The sequence below is a fragment of the Mchenga conophoros genome, linkage group LG7 (genome assembly GCF_057382185.1).
Source record: "Mchenga conophoros isolate Kocher_MC1m ecotype Shallow Benthic linkage group LG7, M_conophoros_male_GT1.1, whole genome shotgun sequence".
Taxonomy (NCBI): Eukaryota; Metazoa; Chordata; class Actinopteri; order Cichliformes; family Cichlidae; genus Mchenga; species Mchenga conophoros.
In genome coordinates, this window is record NC_140532.1 from 18,224,050 (window position 1) to 18,241,534 (window position 17,485).

A 17,485-nucleotide genomic window follows, 5' to 3' on the forward strand; every position below is an offset into this window, starting at 1 on the left:
CAACAACAACAACATAAAACTTTACGTGCTGTGTTGCTATTACATTTTTGGTCAATTTTTCAATAAAAGCAATTCATAAAACATTCCCTGGCATTTCCAAATGCCACACATAACACAGAATAAAACAATACTAAGCAAAATCTTTAGGTTTACATCTATACAGGGTTTTCTGAATGTTTTTCACTACCTTTGTTGATTTCAGATGTGCCCTTAAGTTGAACTAAGATGGATCTACTTTTGATTTATGAACCTTTATGAACTTAAAAATCTAAATATTGTCACTGATGAAGAACAAAAAAAAAGGTTGTCCAAACACAGAATATCAACTTTATGACTGCACAGTGCAATCAGCCTGAAAATCTTAAGTTTAAAAATAAACTGGGATTCCTGCTCTTGTATTTGTTATGGTACTGTGAATAAGGCCACTTTGTTTGTGTCGACGTTAGTGGCAAAGGCTTGGGATTAGTGACAAATCCACAAAGAGCTGTCGATGTCACCGGGAAATCATCACATGAGAAATAAAGAAGTTAAAGAAAGAACCCTGCGTAAAGTCTGTAGCACCTTTTGTCATTTGCTTTTAACCAAATGTCCCTCATGTACATTAAATGTTTAAATGTGTTGTTTAAAAATTTTATGTTTTATTGTTAAGACTTTGAAGTGCCTGTAAATGCATTTGGTGGTAAAATACACATGCACCTAGTTGTGGACTCTTCTGTCCTAATAGAAAACTGATGAGTAGAAGAGCCAGATACTGTCTATGATATTGCTCACTGATATTTACTCCCAATCTTGAGCCAAGGGAATGGCAAAGACTATAGGACTCAATCTTCAGCCAGTTTAATACAATGGGTGAGTGACAAATTGAGATTGAGATTTTAAGTTGCCTTGGGAGATGGTGTAGTGATAGTGAAGAGAGTCAATATTGACAGCTTTATGCTTCCTGGTAACCACTGCTGCTCACCGTTGTATACTGTAAATACAGCCTTGTGTACTGTAGTGCAGAAGGAGGAGACGGGCAATGCATTTTAATGTGGAGCCAGCCAAGGTCGCAATTTAATGTTCTGAGGGAGTCCAGTCTTTACGGGGCAGAAGAGGTCACTCGGTTGTTACAGTCACTAAATCACTGCCTGTCCAAAAGAGAAAACAAGTTTATAAAAGCCAGTGTGAGGGCTTATGTATACGTCCAAGCGGACATTGAAAAAATTAATAGAAATTGAGGGCATGTGATGACTCAGAGTAGTGAAAGCTCTCTCAGCATGCTGTTTTATACCCTTAACCATCATAGCTGCTCTCACTTGGCATATTTGATTAAAATAAAATTTAATCATAAACCTTTTTTTTTTTTAAATTAAATATATCAAGGAAGACGGTGCGCAGTGTGAGGGTTGGGCACAATGCTGCATTGCAGATTGCTGATGAAATGGAAAAGCCATAACAGTAGAGGAAAGACTTTTATTGGTATACATATTTAAAGCCCCTGCACAGAGCCACACTATTCCTGAGAGTCTCGTTACGTGGCACATTCGTGTGGTTTTATGTGGCCACAGTTCTAAAAGGAGGTTCCGATGCATTATCTTGGGAAAACACGTACCTCTGGCTTGGGCGATACATAATGATTTTAATAATGTTCGTGTGCTAATATAATGAAATGGCAAATAACCGAAGGCCCTGGTAAATTTTAACTGGACAATATAATTCAAAAAACTGCACTATGACTTGCTATAGATGTTATCACTCCCTAGATGAGGCCACAGCATCTGAACTGAAAGTAAAAAATATTTAAATACTTGCTTAGCAGTATTTAATTGAAATGCAAATAAACAAATTAACACAGGCTAATGGCAAAGAAAAATATGGCTGCCAGCATTACTTTGACAAAAGTCAATATTATTTAACCCAAAAGATGATAAATTGATGCTCTTACCCCGAACCCATAAAGCCTTGATCTCCTGGAGCAGCAGTCCCCAACCCCAATATTTTCACAGACCAGCCGGATAAATACAACAAAATAAAACCAGAACCGGTACCAAAGAAAAGAAGATTTATTCATCACAAACGGGAAAAGACCCAGGGAAACCAAGTTAACGATAAAAACGATTTAAAAAAAAAATAAAGCTGAAAACCATGAATTTCACACCCGAGCCTCAGCTCTCGCAGCCCGGTACCATGACAACAACCGGTCCGGGGGTTGGGGACCGCTGTCCTGGAGGATTCTTCCTGTTAAAAGGTAGTTTTTCCTTCCCACAGTTGCCAAGTCTTTGATCATAGGGGGTCATGTGATTGTTGTGGTTTATAATTTGCTTATCTACTATTGTGGGGTCTTTAACTTACAACAGAAAGCACTTTGATGTGTTTGTTGATACGAAATGGTGCTATATAAATCAAATTGATTTGAATTAGACGTGGGGCAGGGATAGCTCAGTAGGTAAAGTGGTCGCCCCATGATCGGAAGGTCGGCGGTTCGAATCCACTTAACGGCTACCCTGAGGTACCCCTGAGCAAGGTACCGTCCCTACACACTGCTCCCCGGGTGCCTGCTTAGTGGGCTGCCCACTGCTTCACTGAGTGAATGGGTCAAATGCAGAGAAAAACAAGTAATTTCCCCATGGGGATCAATAAAGTATCCATTATTATTATTATTATTATTATTAAAAAAAACATTTTAAAGGAAAGTAAGTAAAAATCTAAGCACGTAATAGAACATAAATAATGTGATGTGAACTTGAGTGACAGTGACAGCTAAACCCAGAAACGTATCTCTAGAGACTTTAAGAAGTAAAAAAAGTGAGATTTCTTGGCACCAAAGGGGGGGAACGAAATATTTTGCAGATGGCAGCACTAGTGCAACAGTTGAAATGGTCTGGTTAATGTCAAACAGGGGTAACACCCAAACTCCTCAAACTTTGTAAGTCTTTAACCTCTGTAGCACAAAATTGTAATTTCTTGCATGCGATGGGACAAGACTGATAGAAAGGCATTGAAATGTCCTTGAATATTATGTCTGAACAAGTGTGGGAAACCTGATAACATTCCTCAGAGGGTCAAAGCTGGCTGAGCCGGCCGTGCTGGCACTGACATTGCAACTGGCTCTGCGATTAAGCCACGGGAGCCATTTTAGGGCTGATTATTCATGGTGCTACTGTACTGATGTTCCACTACACTGAATTCTCTCATTAGGTCATCCGGCTCTAAAGGCCATTAAATTTTCAGTCAGCATGAATAAGTCAGAGAGTTCTGCCTCTGATCATGCAGTGCGAAGAGTCCCCAAACTCATCATAGGTGCTCTGCAAGAAAAGGAAAAAAAAAAAAACCTACTTCAGTGCAGGGGTAACATTTGCTCAATTAAATATGTGAGAAGGGCAGGGGTTGGCAGCAGGGTAGTTTTTTAGATTTAAAACCTACCATGTGGTGCCAGACAGCATTTCCAGAAGTATCGATTAGAATTTCGCTGCGGGTAAATGACTCCCAATGGGATCTCCTTGGCAACTGGAGCCGCGCCAAGCCACTGAATGTCTAACCGACTTAATGCAGATATAAATCGCCATTCCAATCAAGGCCGTTTTATTTGCGGCCTTAAGTGAAGCAATACGTCACCTGCAATGCTGCACATTTTCGTCAATAAAATCCTGTCAGATCCGTTAAATGCATGCTGCATTGATGACATATGATTTATGCTGCTTCGTTCCAGGGAAGGATATGTCATGCATAGTTGGAGTAAGCAGGTAGTTAAGAACGGTTGGCATTTGGGTCCCTAGTGCACTACAATTAATCATAATTGCTTTGTATTGCCTATGAACCTTTATTGTGCTTTAGATCTGCACTCCCATAGCATGAAAAGCATGAGCAATTAGCTTTAATTAAAACTAATTCCTACCCGTAATATCTTGAATGGCTTGCCTTCTGCGGCTTTTTGTCCGATTGATTCGACTTGTGTGACAACAGCTCATTTACAAAGTGAACATGAAAATGAAGCATTATGGCGAAACATGCACTGAAATAAACTACTAGATTTTCTTTTTCTTTTTCCGAAGCTTCAGCGCTATAGAAAATATTTTCATTGGTGTTTTAATGTGGCCAGAAAATAACTGGAGAAAACAAAGAGAAATTGAACCATTGACTTCAAATACGACCCCTTGAAAGCACAGCCAGAGCCCTATCCACTGCCATCTATTATATTCATGAGTGTGACCTGTCGGGGGTGAGAGGAGGCTGCAGGGGGAGGTGATGGGCGCCCACCTGCTCAGTTTCTAAGACAACTGCCTGCCAGGAGATCAAACAGGCCTCCTCGCTCCCCTCTGTTCTCCTCCTCCTCTCCCTTGCAAGTCCCATATACGAGGCGACTGACCCACTTTTCCTGCCTCCCTGAGCCATTACCTGGAGAAAATGTAGTGATGTGGTGTGCGAGCATGTTGGGTTGGTGGGTGGGTTTGCAGCACTGAACAAAAGCTTCTCATCTTCTCCTACTGTACAGAAATGAAGGTGTAACAAGGACTCCAAAGAAAGCATGTCATTTCTTATCAGATGCTATTGCATGTGAGATTGCTTCTCTAATGGCGTGTCTTGGCCTAGTATGTGTTTTGCTTCTGTGCTGCCATACATGTTAACTGAGCTCACTCAGCTAGGCAAATTTGCCAGACAAATGGATAATTTGCCAAACACTGCGGGACCGAATGAAAGTAGTGATACTGCATAAATTCCATTGCGCTGGTGTAAATTGTTTACAATCCTATGGGCTTTATGGAAGGTAGAGCCATCACTCATTGTTTTCACGGCATTAGATTGATATTGATTGACTCTGACAGCTAGCATCATGATACTTAGGCCCAGTGACCATTTTATCTCTTTCCCCCTCTTGGCTCATTTTTGTCAGTCCTCTTGCCACCTTCCTTTGTGCTTGCCTTTATTACCCTTATGCTACTTTTTTTTTTAAATGTTCTTTTCACTCTGGTGCTCTCTTTCCTTACAGGCCTCACATGGTGACAGAATACATGGGCATCAGGAATGAGAGTTTTATGAAGATTGCTGCTGTGGGGACATGGATGGGAGATTTTGTCACTGCCTGGATGGTGAGATTTGAACTCATCCGTGTCCACATTAAATAAGTCAGCTTTTATGAAAAGAAAGACAGACCTTCAAATTTTAACCCTGCATTATGAAAAGCACAATGACTGAAATGATTGAAAATAAACCTCTTATTCATGCTAACACCATGATTTGTTAAATGAAATTGTGTTAAGCTTTATTTTTTTCAACGCATAGTAGATCACAGTTTAATAAAGAATAGCAGCTTTATTTAAGAAAATGTTTAAATATAATTGGAAATGCTGAATAACTAAAATACTAATACTTTTTGATAATTTTATGACTCTTTTTTTCATACCTGATACAAAAAAAATCTAATCAAGAGAAAACCATTTAGTTCAGCCTGCTTCATTAAAGTGCAATATACAGTTAGCAAAATAATAGTAAAAATCTAATAGACGAATGCATAAGCAAGTCAGTATTAAAAAAAGTGAAATAAAAACTCAGTCTTGCTAAACTTGGGATTCTTGTGAAAACATCTGCATTATATTGTGAAATGTTTTCCTGGTAACATTTTAGAACTTTTTCATTAGAGTAGCTGCTCTTTATAGCTAGCTTGCTAACTAGCTTGCATTTAATTTCACATTAGCATGTACTTAAGCTAATGACCTTTAGCCTGTATCGTGGGCGTCATAAACTGCAGAAATAATAATTGTTTGGGTTTTGTTTTGTTTTTTTATTTGTTTTTTTTATTTTATCCACTCCACACAGTGTATCTGAGACAACTGCCTGATGGTACAGAGCTAAGAATAAAAAGAGCCCTAACTTCATAAATTAGCTGAGCAGCAACAATGAGCATCAAGTATTTAATATAATATAGACTATCATGCACTGCTCAAATACACTATGCTGAATTACTAACCCACTAAGTATGCTTATAGGTTTTGATAATTTTATAAAAGTGAAATGTTTTTCTCTCATATCTGATATGAAACATTTAATCATTTTCATATCATAGAAGAAGGCAAACAAAATTCTGGTAACATATATCTGATAGACCTTCCCAGACTATAAGTTTGGTCAATATAACAAAAAAATTGTGAGCCTAAATACTCAGCCTTCCTAAAACTTTGTACAAATCTGTGACAAATGACGGACGGTGCAGAGCTAAGAATAAAAGGTTAACAGCAGCAACCTCTAAGCAGCAATGATGACCAAGTATTTGACCCAATGAGTGTTTAAAAAAAAAAATTTTTTAAATCTGATAAGCCTTGCATGGCTGCAAGCATGGTTACTTTTAGCTGTGTTCATATCATAATAATTTAATAAATCATGTTTACAACCAGGTCAAGATACAAATGAAGCCATTCTTCACGTACCAAAATCTAATTTCTAGGTCAGGTGTATCCTCTCAGCCATATCAAGGCACACACTTACAATGCAGCTTTCCACACTAATCTAGTTCAGTCTGCTATCAAACCCTCAGAGGAACATGCGACTGATGTAAGGAGGGTCAGAGGAAACAATAGGTGCACAGGGAGGGACAGAGTGTGTTGTAGAAGAAACCTACCTCTGTTCATTTATCAAAATAAAAAGAGGAGGAGAGCTCCAGCAGGACAGGACTACCTGTGGTGGGAGGAGTGCGGGCTTTGACACCAGCATCCACACAGCTGAGACAACTTGACAAGCTCTCTCACCGGTCACATTAGTATTCTACAGTACATACTGCAGAGAAAGAGAGCGGGTGGAAGGAGAGACAGAAAAGGAGGCAGAGGAGGAGGGAGGTAGTCGGTAAGAAACAGAGGTGAAGGGGAAAGGGAAATGTAAAAGTGTGGTCAGAAGGGAGCCAGGGGAGGAAGCGAGTGAGAAGGTGAATCAGGGAGGCACAGGTAGGCCAAGACGAAGTGCTGATTCCAAAATCCCTCCAAGTTTTTTTTTGTTTTTTTTTACATTTGATTAATTCAATGAGGCACTTTGAAGATGACCTCTGTGTCTCCTCTGCATAGCAGATTTACAGTATAGCTTTACTGGTTGAGTGAACAGGAAGTGTCTGTTTTTGAAATGGTGCAAAGCCAGAAACATCTCATCGATTCCCTGATTCACATTCTTTCTCCAACACACTATCTGCAGTGAGGTGCTTTATTGACGAATTGACCTTGCCTCTGCAGCAGCTCCACATAAAGAATTTCTTTAGACGCTATGCTTTCTGACACAACTCTGCAGCCGTGCAAAGAAGATCTCCCGTAACTGACTTTTAATGACATTAAGGATGACAGCGTAAAAACAATTTCCCTAGCTGTTGGAAGCACAACATTAATACTGAAAGAAGCGAGTATGTTTCAAGGTAATCACATAGTCATTAGTGGTAAATCAACAATGGAATGCTATTCAGTATGAATCATTCAGTATTCACAACTTTATATCTGTTCAGTATTCAAAACTGTATACCTGTAGAGTAACATGTCATACAGTTTAGGGAAATAAGCATTTAATCAGCTGCCAAATTTGTAAGTTTGCACAGTTAGAGACTTATTATTTTTTTAATTTTTATGGTGCTTTCATTTTAATTAAGAGAGAATATTAACCAAAAATCCAGGAAAAAAATCCATTACAGAAAAGTTACACACTGATTTGCTCGTCACTGAGTGAAATAAGTGTTTGATTCCTTCCATGACTTAGTACTTAGTTGAGAAACCCTTTTTGGCAGCAGAGGAGTAAGATACTTTCTGTAGTTGGTCACAAGGTTGACTCTCGTCTTAGGAGGAATTTAGACTCACTCCTCTTTGCAGAAACTCTCTAAATCCTTTCGGTTTCTTGGCTGCTGCTTGGCAACTCAAATCTCCCTCCATAGATTTTCTATTGAGGAGTGGAGAATGGTTAGGCCACTCAGTGACTTTAATGTGGTTCTTCTTTAGTCTCATTTGTTGCCCGGGTGGTATGTTTTAGGTCATTGTCATGCTGGAAGACACATTGACATCCTCAGTGTTCTGGCTGAGGGAAGGAGGTTCTTGTCCAAGTTTTTATGGTACATGACATGAAGTCAGCCCAAGCATAGTGGTCCTCCCCTGTGTTTGATGGTGGGGATGGTAATCTTTGGGTCATACTTGGCATTTCTCTTTCTCCAAATACAGCAGGTCAAGTTGATAGAGCAAATTAGGTTTCATCTGACCATAGGACTTTCTCCCAAACCTTCTCTGCATTGTTTGAATGTTCTGCAAACTTAAGACAGGCCTGCACATGTGCCTTCTTGAACAGGGGGACCTTTCAGGCACTGCAAGATGTCAATCCATCACAGTGTTGTGTTAGCAACAGTCTTCTTGGTGACTGTGTAACCGCTAACTGCCTTCAGATTATTAACAAGCTCCTCCTGTGTGGTTTTGAGATGATCCACCACCTTTTTAAGGATCATTCTCACCCCATGATGCAAGATCTTGCATGGAACTCCAGACTGAGGGCGATTGATGGTGTTCCATCAATCACTATCTTTCATTTCTAAATAATCAAACCAACCGTTGTCACCTTCTCACAAAACCTCTTGCCGATGGTCTTGTAGCTCATTCCAGCCTCGTGCAGGTCTACAGTCTTGTCCCTGATGTCCTTCGACAGCTCTTTGCTCTTGCCCATGGTGGTGGAAAGGTTGGAAAGGAACAAATTGATCCTTTATACACATGACGAGTTGAGTTAAGGAGTGTCTGCAAATAACTGATAGATTTATGGGCACAGAGTCATGTACACGCATACATGTATATTTAGGAGGCAGAATTATGTCCTTCACTGTAAGTTTGTAACTCTGGAGCAGCATGCAGCATTGTTATTTGTTTAGCATATACAGTAGTTAGCATATGTATAATTGAAATGTCCTGATAAACCAGATGGTTTGATTATGATTTCCACTAGATGGAAACTTTTAAGTAAGAAATGCTAATACTTTGTTTCTTATTGTTTGTTGAGAATGTTTGCACACGTAATATGGCAACACTTGAACATTATCTAAATGGACTGGCATTTATATAGCACACTTTTTGAGTCATATTGACGTGTACACATCTATGATTGCTAAAGAAATATTTTTCAAAAACACTAATAAGATATAAGAGATTTATGCACCACCCAAAAATTTAGACGACATAGTCAAAGTTTCCCTTTGACTTTGAAATGATTCATATTACTTTTATGGCTTTCTAGTACATTACATATGTAGCTACATCTAGAAGGTGGTTAGCCCAAATCATTAGGGAAACAGGTAGCCTGCCTTCATCAACAAAAAAATATAAAAATCTTTACGATCCTCCTCTGAAATTTTCAATTAACACTTGGGTTTCATTTGCTGTATCTATCCATGCTCCTCTGAAGAGAACCTATGGGAAATGACTACCCTGCCTGGGGCAGGGTTACCAGGGCCCAACCACGGAGCCAGCCTTAGGGAGGGGCACAGTTAGAGCACCTGGTGGTTCGGTCTTAGTCGACAGGGCTCAGCCAGATGTAGTCTGAAGAAGCAACATGGGCCTGCCCTCTGGTAGACCTGGCTTTGGGAATGCCCCAGTGTCCTTCTGGATGAGCTGGAATAGGTGGCTGTGGAGAGGGAGGTGTGGGCTTCTTTGCTTAGACGGAGGCCCCCATGATGCAGACCCAGATAAGCGGAAGAAGATGGATGGATGCAGTAACTTTTTTGACAGTTTGCTCACTAACTCCATTCAGACAGTTTCTTCTGCTTATCAGAAGTTGGGTTGCAGTGGCAGAAGCCTAAGTATTTTAATCCTGACATCATTGTGTTTGCCATTTTAATCCTAGAGGACCCAGAGGCACTCAAAGGCTAGATGAGACACACAGTTCTGTCCCGGCATCTCCTCCAAAGGGAGGCATTCATGAATGATCCTGATGAGATGCCCACACCACTTCAGCTGCTTCCTTTTGATGCAAAGGAGCAGTGATTCTGCTCTGATATTCTCACTGTAAACCTGAGCTGAGCCATTTTACAGAGGAAATTTATGTCACTTTTATCCGTGACCTTGTTCCTCCGGTCACCATCCAGAGTTGGTGTGAGGGTAGGAATGTAGATGGACTGGTGAATCAAAAGCTTCTGGCTCAGCCCTGTTTTCACCGCTGCGGTGAAAACAGGGCCGAGTGCCTGCATTACTGCGGGCAGTGGGCCAATCTACAGGTCAATCTCATGCATCGCCTGCCCGTAACTTGTGAACTAGATTTCAAGACACTTGAACTTCCTCAGTTAGGGTAACAACTCTCCCCCAACCCACACAGAGAACTATTACATTATTTTACTTTCTACAGGTGACAGACATGATGCTCCAGGATCAGCACTACCCAGACTGGGGCAAAGCTGCCAGAAGGTTCTGGAAACAAGGCAACAACAGGATCGTCCTCTTCTGGTATGTCATTTTCTTACACTGAAATAGAATGTCTGTTAGACTGTGCTTTTCTTTACCTGCATGCACATAAGATATCAATATTTCCTCAAGCTTTGAATTATACTACGTCTTCCTGTAATGCTCTATAGGAGTGTGTACATGCATGTGTGCGTGTTATGTGATCTGTTCAGCGCGTTGCAGGGTTACACACAGTCAATAGCCATGTTAATCATCCCTCACTCAGTGTCAGCACCTTTAATTAGAAGAACAGGCTGAAAATCAATGGACACAGCGAGGTCTCCAGGCAAACCATAGCCCCGGCTTTTACTTACTCATACCACAAGCTGTGACCCTGAAATAAGTGCTAAACAAATGCTGCAAACCATGTCTGATGCGCACTTTACTCAGCAGACAAGTAGAACCACTCCCTGTTTAGATGCACTACACCACCGCTGCACGGTCCCAGCGGCATTCATTCACAAAAGTCCTTTGGTGCTGTCAGATAGTTTGACATAGCGTGTCATTCAGATATTTCACGTAAAAGCTTCTGCAGCGGTTCATCTCGGGGTCATTGTAAAAAAGTGAAAAAAACTGAAACAGGTCTGACATCTAGTTAATAGGAACACAGAGAGCTCGAGACATCTTAAACTTCAAAGCGAATTTGGCCGCAGCGTTTTAACATTTCCTTTTCGCCGAATTGATTCACCTGCAATTAGAATGCAGGCGGACGAACTGTTCGGCGACTTTTCTGCAGCCCTTCATTATATTGATGGATGCCTCAGCTATCCGTGTCACAATCAATGCCAGATTTGATGAGCTATCGTTTGAAATTCAGCGCTTGAAATGTGATTGATAAATGCGTCGCTGGATATGTCTTGTCAATATGTGCTGAAGGGCCGTTGCAAATTGTAAAGGACAGCGCCAAAAGTCGTCCGTGCTGAGGGAAGGGAATGCCGCTTGTGGAATAATAAAACCCCTCAAAATTTATCTCTCAAACAGCTGAAATGGGATATGAGCTGGCAGTCACTATCTGCAATGCAGCCAACCGATGTGTGGTGTGAGAATGCACACAACTGCACAATAATCGCTGGGTGACATTGAGACAAAATACACAGTGGAGAATAATACTAAGTCACATTGCCTCTCTTCACATGGCTGAGAAATTTTTCAGTGAACACTGAATGCAGAGTAATCCCAGTGTGACATGAACGAAATGCGGGAAGTGTTAAAGAATGCAAAAAAACCCCAAAAAGCCCTCTCTAGGTAAGTGATATTTTGGCTCATGTTAAATATGTAAATGCATGGAAATATGTATGCAGTAGAGTTTTGAATTACATTGTCTCTGCATCCACAAACAGACACAGTTATTGTCTATGCACATTCATCTTCCTGGAAACTCACGCTATTTGTCAAATCTTGGTAAAAGAGTGTGGTTCAATGCATTATTGAGTCCATGAAGAGAGACCGAACAGTGCAAGATTGATCTTCTCTTGTAGCTGTCGTACCTGTTGTTTGTGTTCTGAGATATGTGATGCTAACTGTGCACCTATCTAGGCTGAAATTTAGAAAAAATATTTAGATGTTCTTTTTTTTTCTCAAGTTTAATGCTTGTTATCATGCTCCTCTTCTCTCCTGTGCTGCAGGACAGTACTCATCTCTCTGACATCAGTAGTGGTTCTGGTCATCAGTACCGACTGGATCAGCTGGGACAACCTGAACCGAGGCTTCCTGCCCAGTGATGAGGTCTCCAGAGCCTTCCTAGCTTCCTTCATCTTGGTCTTTGACCTTCTCATTGTTATGCAGGTAGATCAGCCCCATGGGGCCAATTTAAGGGGGGGGAGAAAGAAAGAAAGAAAGAAAGAAGCAAGCTGGGATGTCTCTTGGCTTACTCTATTACCTACCTTGCCAGGTCCTCTGCCTCCCCCTTTTTCCTTCCTATTCATCAATGGGGCACTGCGGCACAAAGCAGTGCGAGGGCGGTTGATCCCTCTCAGCTGGCACGGACACAAACTTACACACACACACAAACACACGTATATCTGTTTATATACGAAGATACAAACAGAGAGGTGTGGTGTGGTGTTAAATATAAATTATTGACTTTTTAAAAAAATCTCTTTTACCGTCTTCATCATGTTTCCCAGACCTCCCTATGAGCCTAGAGACGAGTTTATTTTGTTTAATGATGACTCACAAGATTGAAGTCCCCACTTCCCCCACCGCCCCCAACCCAATGTCTTCTCTCTCTCACAGGAGAGTGAACATCAATAAAGCCTGTGTCAGTCACTCATGAATATGCAAATGTGCTTGTCTGGGGGGAAAAAACCCCAAAAACACATACTGTGTGCTTAGGAGAAAGATTGTGAGATTTTTGTTTTCCCCCACACTGCTAACCATGCGCCTGAACCACAGGCCAATCATCTATTTGCTCAGAGCTTCTTGAGCCTAATTCAGCAAAGCGCCTCCCAATGTTTAATGAACATATTTCACTGGAGCTCGTTAGCAGGTATTAGAGGACGTCCTACAATACCAATATCTCGTATCCCCTAAACATATATTTCCACTCTGTTTATTATGGTAATTATAAGGAGCCAGCAAATGTATGGGAGGACATTTTTCAGTGTTATAAATACCTCACTCCACAGAATCCTGGCACCGACGCCATTATTATTCCCTTGGTATTGTGTATTAGAACAACTGTAACACTAAAAGTGATTTCTAGACTTATTTATTGAAACGGTTCATTATTTTAAGAAGGGCTTTTTGCTGCTCAAGCCAGTAATTACTTCACGCTGTGGTCTTTTCCTCACAATTATTGTGATTATGCAGATTTAAAGCAGTAGCTGATCTTACACTGTGCAAGCGTTTCCTCCCAAACATCCTCGCGTCTCGCTGAGGCCAGCTTTTTCGCCTTCCTTGACCGACTCCCGGACGATGTGTTTGACATCTCCATTTCTGGACCCTCGACTCTCTCGCTCACGCTCACTCACTGTAACTTGGCTGTTTATCATTCCCGGCTCGCAGTGATTTGTTTACGACAGGCCTCCGCTCATTTTCTGCGCGGTGTACAGCAAGCACATTTACTGCAATTATTTATGGGTCAAGTTAGCTTGTGCCGTTACAGGGCTCTCGCACCGGCGGCCGTCACTACATTCCTTCGGTCAATAAAAATTCATCCGCCGCAGCCCTCCCAACAGCTTCATTCGCCTCTATCCTGGATCTGTGCCATAGTTAATCTCACGCCTCCATGAGAAAAGATGGGTGATTTTGTTCTCATGCTAATTAATGCTCCAATTAATGACCTGTCTGGATTTGCCTCCGAGCAGGGTTTTATCTTCTTTTTTTATTATTATTATTTTTTATATAATTGTGGCTTTTTGCTGTTTTGGGTTTTCTTTGGCAACCAAATGTCAGATTTCTGTATATACATATTTACATATGTGAAAGATGTTGATACACCCTGCCAGTTTACTCTACCTGTATTTGTTGTAGAGACTCATTATTTTGTGGTAGGAATGTTTAAATGCCATGCCTGCAAGTGCTACGGCAACCGATACAGCAGCTACGGAAGCAAAGTGGAGGACTTAATTAATATCCAAGGGGCTCTCGTCAAATTGTTTTGCTGTTCTGTTCATAGATATTGGCACAGGAGACCTTGGATCACATGAGGACGTAGTGAATTCAGATGTGTTAATTTCGTGCAGAGCAAGAAGCTCTGTGCAAATAACAGAATCAAATGGAAATGGAGCTAATCTGAAATTATGTGTGCCTTGTTTTTTTCCCCTCTAATAGTTATGACAAAAGCTAATTTGCAAAATGATTAAGTCAGCTCAGCAGAAAGAAACTGTTTCATAACATTTTCCTCTCTCTGTCTCTCTGTGTGACTTTCATTAGTTTCATCTGTGTTTATAATCATTTTAATGCCATGCTTTTCATAATCTTAAGTAACTCATTACAGAAATATTTAAATACATTTTAAAATGGTGTCGTAACACGGACATACAGTAGGAATCGTCTCCAGCAGCAGAACAGCAGACAGTAACAATTTAAGGCTCTGTATTCACTGTTAGGTTAGATTTTACTTTAAAAAAATTACTTGATCTTTAATTTTTTGATAACAAAAGCAAATTTTTGCTCACTGCCCACTTCATTAGGGACACTTGTTCAATGGTTGGCAGAAGCCTACTGCGTTCAGGTATTTAGACATGGTCAAGATGAAGTTTAAAGCGAGAATCAAAATGGGGAAGAAAGGGGATTTTAAAAGACTTTGAATGTTGTGTGGCTGTTTGTTCCAGATGGTGGTGGCCTGCAAATTGGTGATCTACTGGGATTTTCCCACAATCATCTCTAGGGTTTACATGGAATGTAATGCTCTGAACTGTCAGGAAGGCAACAGTAATTCAAATAACCACTAGTTATGACCAAGATGAGCAGAAGAGCCTCTTTGAATGCACAATATGCTCTTCAAGCAGACGGTCTCTAGCAGCAGAAAACCGGATCAGGAGCCAATCCCGTCAGCTAAGAACAGGAAACTGAGGCTGCAGTTCATACAGGCTCACTAAAATTGGAAAAATATTGCCTGGTCCTGATTCTTCAGCATTAGGATAGAGGCGATCCTAAATGTCTTCTTGCCTTGTATCTAGGAGACCTTAGCAGGGAAAAATTTCCTCTGACATAAAAGCTCCTGGGATCACTGAAACATACAAACCACCTCCTTGAATTATCAAGGAGTTTTAGGACTCCCTGATAATTCAAGGAGGGAAAGGAGCCAGCTGAGGGGGTTTGGGCATCTGATGCCTCCTGGACACCTCAAAGGCAAGGTGTTTCAGGCTCCAACTGGGAGGAGGTCTCTGAATTTGCTGGAGAGATTATGTCTTGGCTGGCTTGGGAACAACCTGGTGTCCACCCAGGTGAGCTGGAAGAGGTAGGAAGTCTGGGCTTGCCCCCTTGACCTTAACCTAGATAAGTGGTAGAAGATGGATGGATGGATGGACTGAGCCCCTTAGTTCCAGTTGAGCATCATTTATATGCCAAAGCCTAGCTGTATTGTTGCTGACCATATCCACCCCTTCATGATCACAGTGTACCCATCTGATGGCTGCCTCCACCAGGGTAACACATGAATCATTTCAAACTGGTTTCTTGGGCTACGTTCACACTGCAGGCGAAAGCGCATCAAATCCGACTTTTTTGATCCTATGCGACCCATATCCGATCATGTGAACAGCACAAATCTGATATTTTCAAATCCGATGATTTGATGTTTTAAAGCGACTGCTGTTTGAATGGTCATGTCGCATTAAATCTGTTTTTTACGTCACTGACACAAGACAGACGCCAATAATCAGCGCCGGAGAAGACATCGCGGACGCTTCCTGGCCATCCCGTGTAGATGTTAGTGAAACTGAAGCTCATACGGAAAAAAGGGAAAAAATCAGCATAAAAATCAATAAAAGAAGCAAAGCGTTTAAAGAGCAAAGAGATGAAGCGTCCACACTCACTAGGGAGATGGAAAAATGAAGCACCACTCCTCTCTAAAACAGCAATAAGAATGATTATTAGGCCATGTGTAAATAACAAAACAACTTTACAACTTAAAGCAAAATTGGGAAACGTAAAGTCCAAAAAGTGTCTTTATATTAAGGGCCATCAGTCAAACAATAGTGTTTGCTCTGGGTCTAAACAGAGCACGTTGTGTGTGACTTCTCCTTTTGCTCATGCGGGCCACTTTGAGGGTTCACACTGGAGCGTGTTTGCTGACACATTTTATCTGTAGTGTGAACAACTAGACAAAAAAATCGGATTTGATCCAAAAATCGGAATTGAGCATTAAGATCTGCAGTGTGAACATAGCCTTAAACATGATGGTGAGTTCAGTGCACTTAAATGGCCTCCACAATCGCCGTATCTCAATCCAACTGAATACCTTTGGGATAGGAACGGGAGATTTGCATCACCAATGTGCGCTTGTCAAATCCGCAGGTGTAACAGATTTGACAGCTGCTCAAGTTGTCATGTTAATACGGACCAAAATCTCAGAGGAGTCTTTCCAGCACCTTGTTAAATCTATGCCATGAAGAACTAATGAAGTTCTAAAGGCAAAAGAGGTCTAACCCAGCTCTAGCAGTGTGCACCTAATAAAGTGGCTGATGAGTGTATATTGTTTATTAATTAGAATTCAGTTAAATTTTGATTAAAAAAAATAAAATCTAATCTAAAAAAGTTCTTCAGTACTTCACTGGTTTAAAAATGCAAAGCTGTAGGACTCTGTAGAACTGACAGTTTTCCATTTTCAAAAAAAATAAGAAATAATACTTTTTTCACCTAATAAATGAATCATGTTTTGTGTATGAATAGTGAATAGTTTCACTAAAAACCTACTAGCCACCCAATAAAACTACATATTTGCAAAAAAGAAAAGTGACACCACGGGGGCAGAGGAAGATGCTGATGTTGAGCTGCCTGCTGATATATATATATATATATATATTTTTTAATCTGGTGAAATCCCATGTGCACAGGCACATGAGTACACACCACATGCGTGTAAACACACAGATTCGTCTGCCGTCTCCAGTAGCTGGCACCACGTTTAACCTCCAGTCAGTTTATGAAGAGACTCCACTGAGTCTTAATATTAGCTAATATTGAAGCCTTCTGTGAAGTGTTCAGCATCCAATAAACTATGATGCAGAGCTGACATTAGTCACTTCAGTGTATTCAGATGGGTGGCAGCATCACAATTGCGAGCTAAATTTTCAAAACCTGTTGTATTTGTGCGTGTTTTAGGACTGGGAGTTCCCTCACTTCATGGGTGACCTGGATATGAATCTGCCAGGAATGTCTACAACACATGTGAAGGTTAAGCTTCCTGTCTGCAAGCGCATCTTTAAAGAGGAGTACCACATTCATATCACAGGTACACTCAGATACAGGTCCTCCGGACAAAGAACGGGGTTATTTCATTGTTTTTTTTTTAATGAGAACCTCTGTTTTTTTGTTTTTGTTTTTTTTTCCATTTTTATTTTTTTATTTTTTTACAGCTGTTGGAAATGGATTAGGCAGCAGAAAGAAATGAAAATGTCCATGAGGGAGAC

At 40.8% G+C, this 17,485-nt stretch overlaps 1 protein-coding gene across 2 annotated transcripts in view; it reads left to right on the plus strand.

Annotated features, from left to right (window-relative positions):
* Window positions 1–17,485, plus strand: part of tmem117 (transmembrane protein 117) — a 46,929-nt gene that overhangs the window by 25,745 nt on the left and 3,699 nt on the right. For both annotated transcript variants that reach the window (XM_085282705.1, XM_085282706.1), the window contains exons 4-7: window positions 4,967–5,066; window positions 10,312–10,409; window positions 12,032–12,191; window positions 17,178–17,307. In XM_085282705.1, coding sequence (XP_085138831.1) covers window positions 4,967–5,066; window positions 10,312–10,409; window positions 12,032–12,191; window positions 17,178–17,307 — 488 coding nt within the window. The remainder of the gene's footprint in view (window positions 1–4,966; window positions 5,067–10,311; window positions 10,410–12,031; window positions 12,192–17,177; window positions 17,308–17,485) is intronic.